Source organism: Bemisia tabaci, chromosome 7 (genome assembly GCF_918797505.1).
Source record: "Bemisia tabaci chromosome 7, PGI_BMITA_v3".
Classification (NCBI taxonomy): domain Eukaryota; kingdom Metazoa; phylum Arthropoda; class Insecta; order Hemiptera; family Aleyrodidae; genus Bemisia; species Bemisia tabaci.
This window is the reverse complement of record NC_092799.1, coordinates 50,165,491-50,175,033: the sequence shown is the minus strand read 5'-3', so window position 1 is coordinate 50,175,033 and position 9,543 is coordinate 50,165,491. Positions and strand designations below refer to the sequence as shown.

General features: G+C 37.7%; 1 protein-coding gene across 2 annotated transcripts; it reads right to left on the bottom strand.

Moving 5' to 3' along the window:
- Window positions 1-1,589: 1,589 nt before the first annotated feature.
- Prdm13 (PR/SET domain 13) lies at window positions 1,590-8,958 on the bottom strand. 2 transcript variants are annotated; one of them, XM_072302409.1, is made up of 5 exons: window positions 8,633-8,958; window positions 6,970-7,240; window positions 4,257-5,148; window positions 2,490-2,603; window positions 1,590-1,768 (listed from the first exon to the last, which is right to left on the bottom strand). In XM_072302409.1, the coding sequence occupies exons 1-5, from the start codon at window positions 8,870-8,872 to the stop codon at window positions 1,684-1,686; spliced, it is 1,602 nt and encodes a 533-aa protein (XP_072158510.1). In that variant the 5' UTR covers window positions 8,873-8,958; the 3' UTR covers window positions 1,590-1,683. The 2 variants fall into 2 exon arrangements, with proteins under 2 accessions (XP_072158510.1, XP_072158511.1); XM_072302410.1 differs by having other exon boundaries at window positions 1,638-1,768; window positions 2,479-2,603.
- Window positions 8,959-9,543: the final 585 nt, after the last annotated feature.

Below are 9,543 nucleotides of genomic sequence, written 5' to 3'. Positions count from 1 at the left end.
AGATTTTTTAGCACGTTTGCGAAAAGCTCACGAAAATTATGACTTTTTTATATAATGATTACATAAAGATGATCACTTTTAACACTTTCGTATGCATGCGTTTTATAAAAAAATTAACTTTCGTACATACTCTTTATCTTTTCCTTCTATGGTTCTGCTAGTAGGGATGAAGCAGAAAAGTTAAATGGTGGTTTCATTGGTTGTTTGGGGTCATTTCCTTACAGAAACACCCCATGAATTTGAATTTATGACGACATAAACATCGTAATTTGAAGTTTTAGCCAAAAATTACTTGTCCGACCTCACCTATTAGCTCATTCCACTGTGCGGCGGGTCTTGAAAACACCCATCGGAATTGTTTTTGCAGTGGACGGTGCCATGCTTGCAAAGGGTAGCGGCTATTTTTGTTTTTCATACAATTTTCTTTCCTTGCGTCAAAGACCAAGCTAGGAAATAGTGTTCAAAAATCCTCACATCTGAGCGGAACAAATATTGTGGTTAAGCATTTGACGCAAGTGAAATAAGTTTCTTGAGTTGTAGATAAATCCAATGGGTCATAGGGGTGCAACATTGCCTGAAAGTAGGAACACTGGAGAGTATAAACTAAAAACATGCTTAAAGTTTTAAAAAACCACCAAAATAGTAGGCAGGACCTTGGAGCTTTCGTGGGCTCGTTTCTAGCCGAAAGAATTTCGGTAATTTTCAGCTGCAATTTTCACTGATTTGTATTATTTTGGCAGCTGGATTTGAACTTGTAATTACTTGCAACGTCCTGCCTTTATAGTATTTTTTTAAGCATGTTTTTTAGTTTTTACTTCGTAGTGTTTCTAATGGTCAGTACAAAGCTTATCTCTTTCTAAGGACCAATCCCTAAGGGAGGGGGAGCGGGAAATAGGGCCGAATGAAGGGGAGGAGGAAGGAGGGGGAGATGGAAAGAGGGGGAGGTGGAAAGAGGGGGAGGAGGAAGGAGAGGGGAGCAGTGAGATTTTACATTTTAATTTCATAAACATATTTTATAGATGCATTACCAGAGATGGAAAGAGAAATATCACGTGAAATTTTATGAAATTTCAAAAGGTTTGAATAAATTTCACAAAATTTGAAAGTTATTAATTTTTTTCGGAATTATTAATTGAGCCTTTGTAGATCCGGAAGCGCTTCAAATGGTCTTCCTGTTGATGCGGCAGTATTATGCCACCCTACTGAGGTGCTATACACGAAGGGGGAAGGGGATGGGGCACAAAGGGGAGTTTAGAGAGGAAATAAGCCCCAACCCAACCTCTAAATCCAACGAAAACATTTGCAACGAGTGAATGTTTTAGCCATGGAGTGAAAAATTTAAAAATCTAGAACCACTACCCCTAGGCGGTTCTTAGCTTCCTGAGTGCATCCCTGTAAGGTTTCAAAATATTTCGTGAAGTTTCTCGCAAATAAATTTCATGAAATTTTCCATCTCTGTGCATTTCATGTGTGAGCTAGTTGTTTTGTAAAAAAAAATCATCCAAAACCTTGATAGATTTTATCACGTGCACAAACTTGAACTAGAGGGATTTAAAGAGGTAAAAAAATATTTTATTACTATCAATCATGTAACAATGCTTATTTACAGTATAAATGTATAATAATAATAATTTTGAGCAAAATCTTTGGTCACTTACTGAATGCAAAAAAGGAGAGAGGAAACTATGGTTGACATGAATAATGCCGTGATTTAATGTGCTTTTCTAAGTCTCTCCGTCTAACAAGGATTTTCCCGCAAAGATCACACCTAAAAACCAGAAAGAGAAAAAATTGAATGAGATGTTCGATACGTACCAGGCAGAGAGCAGAGAAAGTGTAAGTTTGAACAAAAGTATAAAAAATAGGTATGCCTCTCTCCAAAAAGTTTCACTTTCTTACACATCTCGTCGCTCCTCTGACGTAAGGGCGTATCTCAATTTCCGCATGAACTCTAGAAAGCATGGATTTATATGTGAATCAGGGCTCACGTGTAAATCGAGATACGCCCTTATGTCAGAGGAGGGACGATTTTGGCGGCTTGGTCATCCGGAGTATTTGTGTTGGACGTCGATGGTTAAAACATTCAGTAAAATGCCCCGGAAAATTGACAAAAATAAAATTCTCTCCCTGATCGAAATTTCGAATATTTTTGTAAATTTTAAGGATAAAATACTTTTGACATCCATTTAAAATATTTTGGTCCTATGAACGTCGAATCTCCGCTCAATGAAGTTGAGTTGATTGACTCTCACGTAGATTGTCTTATATCAATACTTAGGCGTGTTTCTGTCAAACGAAACTATGTGCAATAAGACATGAGCCCTGAGACCCATAAGAATATATGCATAACAGGTCTCACATCATAATGCACATAGTTCCGTTTGTTAGAAATACGTCCATTTGTTAAAAAAATGACAAATTTTCACTCAGGTCTTTCTTCATTTTTTAACAATAAAAAAGAATTCATTAATTAATTACAATTTGCTCACTTGTAAGGTGTTTTTCCCCCAGCATGTAGTCGAATGTGCTTGTTGAGGTTGCTGGGATCACCGAAAGGCCGTAAACAGTATTTACATTTGAGTGGCTTGAATCCTGTGTGAGTCCTGTAAGCAATTGCAATCTTCATCAGTTTGGATTACGAATCGTTTATTGTGTGTGATGAAGTCGGGGGAAAGAGCCCTTCGGACGGAACTTAAATTGTCTAATGCGATAAAAAACCAATTTGGGGTCTAAAATTACGATTTTCGGTTTTTGCTGCCGAACTTTTTCTGATACTTTTAAAACCCTTACGTCAAAATTTCAAGTCATAATTTGTAATACTGATTATATTCTGCGTGTTTGAAATGGATCATGTTTAAAGTTGGTAACAGAGATGGCAAACTTAATTCGTGTTTTGCATTTTACAACATTTGTGGCTGTTTACACCTCAAATGGCTGAAGGGGAGAAGGAAATTGTGATTTTCAGTAAAAAGTTAAAAACAGTTTGATATGGAGAAACTCTGCTTCAACTGATTTAGGATGAAGAAAGAAAGGAACGTTTTGCAGGCAACCAGAACGAATAAACCATGTAAAGGAGTTCCTTAAAATCAGAGTATTTTGCTCCTTCACTGAGAACCTGGGAGTTCCACCGACTTACGGCGGTTAAAATGCAAGCTAATGATAAGACTGGTTTCTGTTGAAAATAACTGTGCTATAGAAGTGCAATGTTTGCGCTGTCTAGCATTTAACATTTACTTAGTGTGTAGTATGTATTATGTAGTATGTATTATGTAGTATGTATTATGTAGTATGTATTATGTAGTATGTATTATGTAGTATGTATGTATATGTATGTATTTAGCATTTAGTATGTGCAAAAATATGTACATTTTGAAGTACTGTAGCATCAAAATCAGCTTTGAGCTCTTGCTAAAAATTTAAACAGAGTCTGTTCTCATGCGAATTTCAGTTATTTGAAACGGACGCGTAGCTAAGATTTTCCTTCATTATCGCGTGATACCACATAACTACCCCAGAGCTCGAATAGTTGTGCGCTTGGTGTCCGCTTTTACTTAAATTTCTATGAACATTAAAAAGAACCCGATTTTTTTAACTGCGTGTTCATTACAACCACATCGGTTAAAATTGAAGCTAATAAAATTGGATTCCATAGAAAGTCTTAGCTCGAATCCAAAACTGGTTTTGGTGTCATAGGACTGGTTTGATGTCTGGATGAGTCTTTGTTGTCTAAAACTAAACAAACATGCCTCTTTAGGTGCTAAAAAACCAGAAAAATTTGAATTGTTGTATTTTAAAAATCAGCTTTGAATTCGAGTAAAAAGTATGAGAGAGTCTGTTTTCATTAAGAGGTTTCAATCAATCACACATAGAGTACATAGAGTCGTAATGTAAGTGGAAGAGCTAGCGCCACTGTTAAGCATTTTCCATGTCCCGAATCCCGACTCATGTGTGACGCCGGGTCACTTTTTCGATACATAATCGATAGTCTTCAATACACGGGGACCCGGTCATCCGATGTAAACAAAGAAGATAGGAATTACCTCGTATTCCCCACCGCCATTTTAGATCGAACATGTATCGAAAAAGTGACCCAAGCTCAGCGCACACCGGGCTCGGAACTCGTAGAGCAGAACATGGCGCCAGCTCTTCCATTTACATTCTAACTCCATATATACTCTATGTAACCACTGCGCAACGAAATATATGGGTTGTTTTCGATGAGAGGAGAAACTTGTTCGGAGGTTATTTTTTCTCACCTGATGTGGATTTTAAGCCCGTACTTCCGAGAATAAGTCTTGCCGCAGTAGATGCACAGATGTCCTTGCTTCGACTTGCCAAGATTACTGATGAAAGTCTCGATTTCGGCCGCCTGCTGCTGGAAAAGCTGCACTCCGTTTTTCTCCATCGGGTCCTTGTACAGGATGCTGTGCTTACCAGTGCCGTGATAAGACAAGCTCGAGGTCAGAAAAGAGTTGCACCCTGGTGCGACGGCGCAGCTCGTCGCGAGACCCAAACTTTGCGAAAGCAAAAGCTCACTTGCACAAAGTTTCACCGCTGGCCGCTCTTCCGGACGCGAACTTGCAAACCACGACGAAACGGAGTGGGTTGAGTACGGCTTGAACGCCGAGTGTCGCTTCGTCAGAGCTCGTCGACTATCACCGTTGATAAGTTTGTCATTGTTTGGTGATAAGCTCATACACGGCTTATCAGGAGTTCGGATCGGTGATAGGCTGACGCACGGCCTTTCGGGTGTGCGAATCGGTGATAAGCTTACGCAAGGCTTATCGGGTGTGCGGATCGGTGATAGGCTTACGCAAGGCTTATCGGGTGTGCGGATAGGCGATAAGCTTACGCAAGGTTTATCGGGTGTTCGGATTGGTGACAAGCTCACGCACGGCCTCTCGGGACTTCGGATGGGTGATAAGATCAGGCTCGACTGGAAAGGACTCTCCTCTTTTGTGTCGGAGTGTTGGTAAAATGAGCTAAGTTTCGGGCTGGTGTGAGTGCTGAATGGATTGAGTATTGCCCTTAAGCGGGTCCAAAGACTGCTTAGTTTTTCTTCGCCGCAGCTCAGAGCCAGGTGGATTTTAAGCGGGTTCGGCATATCACATTTGTAGTCGCAGAGGTTGCAGGTGTAGAGCTTTTCATCTGGAAAAAAGGCGTTGATCGGAATCGATTAGTTAATTGAGGAGAATTAGCAGTATAGTGATTTTAGTTTACTTGGATCGAAAAATTGATTTGGAGATCTCGACGGAAAACCTTCTCCGATGCCCAATAAGTTAGTTGCGAGTGGCTTTTCTCATTTTCAAGCCAAATACAGGGTGATCCAAAAATGGGAAATTCTTTCCCCTGTTTAGGATGGCTCCTTTAACATTTTGGGGAATTCACAAAAGTTGTTTTCTTTGCTCCTAGAGCACTCACAAAATTTCGAGACTCTATCTCAATTTGTTCAAAAGTTACAGGGACTTTTGAATCACATTGTATGGGGCGTAAAGTTACATTTCAGTTCGTCAATTTTGTACTCTGAACTTGTTACTTTTAAAATATCAATGAATGTTAGAGGAAACAACATTTTTTGAACAGCAATTTACAATTGCGAAAATTCAGTGGGTTCGACCTCGACACACTCAGGCGTTTTTTGTGTATAAAAAAGTTTGTGAAACGCTCCTATACACCTGGATTCTAGTAACTCACCATGGAAATAACAACCAGCGTGGTGAGTGACACATGAAGTCAAAATGTTACCAACGCAATACCACGTTGAGATCAGTATGTTACAACGATGAGATCAAGATAGTGACATACTGGAGCTGTCTCATTGACCCATAATGCTGACAACGAGATGATTCGTAATGATACATGATAGTTTTTAGCAGGCCTATTTTGAGTTTGTGTGGACTGAGACTCCTTTTTTCTTGGATGGTCATATTTCTAAAGAGATAACAATTGTTGTATATAGGACAGTGTGAAGTAGATCTGAAGGCGCAGTGAGCGATGTCTCATAAGTTTCGTCCAGCTCAAATTTCGTTTCTCTTTATTTTTTCGCTAGAAAACGCTAGTCCACGTTAATGAGGAATTATGAAGAAACCATCAGAACATTTTCCCTCATCTGATTGTAAAATTTAAAAAAATCGCACTGAATTGGTTTTCACTTGTACATGTCAAACTTCTCTCAAGATTGAATTTACTGCGTTATACTCTACTAAATTTTGATGGGGAATGAATAAAATAAGACACATATTGTACGGGTAAAATATGAGTCCAATTACATTTTATAAGTTCATCATATTGAAACTGTGGTAAAGTTGTTCGAGTTTAGGTACAAATAAAGCAGATGAAAACAAATTCTTTATACTTTCACATAATTATGCATGCAGCATTTAAAGCGCTTATTATTTTTTTATGCAGAAGAGCATTTCTCTCAATATGAAACCGACAGGACCCACACTAAATCTCCAGAACCAGAAGAAATATTATAGTAACGAAAATCTCGTTTATTACAAGAAATGAGGGGCTTGGAGCACATAGCGCACAAGTGCCTTTTTTGCTATTTCGAGAAATACATGTTTGAAGTTTCGAAATTACATGGATCCGTATGGTGGAAAGAAAGTTCAAACTGACTTCTTGATGCTTAAAGATTGGAATTTGGGAGCGAATTTTTCAAAGAATATGCATTTAGACTAGTTTTATTTGAAATCATTGATGTATAATTTTTTTCAAAAACTGCAGTTATGCGCCTTGTCCTCCAAGCCACTCAAATATAGTTTTATGTACCATTCCCTTTTCATCAAGATTTTACCCGAAAGAAATGTTTATAGAAATAAAAATTAAAATTACTGAAATTACGTAAATTACTTTCAACTCGCTTATTTCCGTATCGAGCATTATTTTCTCAAATTAACGCTTAAGCACTGAATTCTGAGTAATCTTGAAGCTAAGATCTTGATAATTAATTTTTGAAAGACTTACCTTGTATGTTCATGGGCGATAGGAACGGAACTTTCAAAGCAAGGAGCAGCTCCTGAGAAAACCACAGTTTCAAAGATTCCCCTTTGGAGATGAATTTGCTAACTCTTAGTCTTAAAAATCTTCCGTCACACATCTCTAATTGAATATTGCACTCATGACAATCTCTAGAAAGAGCTATGCTTTTAAACCAGTCGAAGGGCACGTGGTATCTATTTGAGCTCTCGCGGATTGTTCTGGCTTCCAAGAATCCATCAGACGTTTCGACGAAAACCTAGAGAAGAAAATAATATTTCTATTAGGGGTGGAAAACTACACTGGAAAAAAACACATTGGATCTAGAGTCCAGACTCTTAAAACATCGGCAAGAAAAAGTACTTTTGATTCAATCAGAATCTAGCTTAAATCAAGAACCAAGCCTCTTAATTTAAGCGGCTTTCGTTTTGATTCAAGCAAAAATCCGATTGAATCAAGAGTATTTTTTCTTGTCAATGTCTTCAATAGTGTGGACTCAAGATCCAATGTGTTTTTTTTCAGTGTACCTACTCTAACGGTGAATGCGGGATTAATTTTCGCTAATTTTTTGCGTGACAGATGAAATTCAATCCATTCTCATGCTGATAAATATGTTGGTTCGGATGAGGTAAAATCAAAAAAGCTCAGTGGCTAAAATCCTGCGTGCAAATTCAAAGATGTTGCGTTCAATCAAAATATGCTGTATTGGATGAAAAATCTGTGTATTGAATTTCACAATAAGCGACTATCGGTGTTTTTTTGGATTGAATTTGGATGTGGACAAAAATGGAATTTTCAACGCATCTTATGGCCACAAATACGAAATTAAGAAATTACTGTCACCTCTATTTTGATTTTTTCCTTTGCTTCCTCTAATGAACGCAAATTTGTGCCTACATGAGGACGCGTGGAGTCAACTCTATGGAGATAGCAAGAGTCTTATTTCTGAATCTCGCATTTTAGCCACGATTATGTAAAATATGCGAAATGTTTCAATATGACTATGATGAGAAAAAGGCAAATAAACTAAGTGATTTCAAATTTTCAAAGAAGAATTTTTACGGATAATTTCCAGTGTTTGTCATGATTTGGACACGCATAATGTGTCGAATTTGAACGGAAATAGGAGTATAAAGTTTACATTTTTTTTATTTCGTAGAATGAGGTACGTATAATCTGAAGGTGTGTAGCCTTTTATTTTAAAATAATTATCTATAGATATTAGCCTAGGCTAAGGCACTAAATAGGTCAAATATATCTCTTGTTGCTGAACATTATTTCTTCTTAATGTAAGCTGCGGCTCCCCTTGACACAATGTAAATTCCTCATCACACTTTAGTAAATTGAACATTGTTCAAGGGCATCTTTTTAAATTTTAAGCGAGAATTTACATGCGCTGGAATTAAAGCCATAAAGTTTTAAACGTTCAGTCATCGTTTTGTTTTCTGAAATGAGCAAGAAAGTAGTTTTCAAAGAGAGATAAGCTCATAGCTTGGATTTATATCGGGACAGACTTTCTTTTGATACCCTTCTCCCCCCCCCCCCAAAAAAAAAGAAAAAAAAAAAGAAAAAATATGGGATAGTTAGGAATGAACGGACATCAAAGCATACACGTTTTTACCTTACAATGTTAGTAAAAAAATTGCTTTACCGGTTCATTTGCTGAAAAAAGATGGTCGTCCGTTATTTCCTCGATACTGATTGGACGACTAACAACGTTCGGAGAGATATTTACAGCAGCCTTAACTTCCAATTCTTCAACCTCACATCCAGATTCGCCTCGCGCTTCAGGACTTAGCGCAGGCTCAATTTTAATGGGCAAAAGGAGTGGCTTCACCGGAGAGCTTTGAGCATGTCTTGCTGATTGCATCATTTTCACGAGATACTGCATGTGCGCGGCGCGAATTTCGAATTTCGTGGATTTGAGTATAAGATATAAAAAGCCGTCCAATTCAAACTTCGTACAGAACAATCAGAAAAACACCACGAATTCCGGGCATTATTTTTTTCCAAAGGATCACTAATTCACACCATTAAAGGTTTTATAAAATGAAAATAAGAATTTTCTCGCACATTGCCTAAGAATAATCAGATTCGAAAGAGAAAAGACATCTAATACAGTTTGTAACTGATAAAAAAGCCGCACAATTCTATTAATGCAGTAATGTCGCGATTATTTTACACAGATTTTTGGCACCAGTCAAGTCAAAAATAAATATTTTGTTTAAGAAAAAAAACACACATACGGTTTCAGGGGAAAAATTGAAAAGAACTAAAGCGCGTAAAATTATATCCATCTAATTTAGTAGGGAAGAGGAAAAACACATGATGCAAGAGCTTTCCTAGCGTCGGCCTCCAAAGTTTTTCGAAGTTCGCGTGGTAGAAGCTAATCGGAAATGAGTATTGCAGAAACGCGTGGTTAATTAGAACAGATCAATCATAAACCGAAAAATTTTGGCGTTAATTTCAAAATTCTCGAGTAAATTTCGACGAGTTCGATCCCGGTAGAAACACGTGGTAAATTGGAAAAAAAATTAATCTCGGTAAAAAGTATTAAAACGA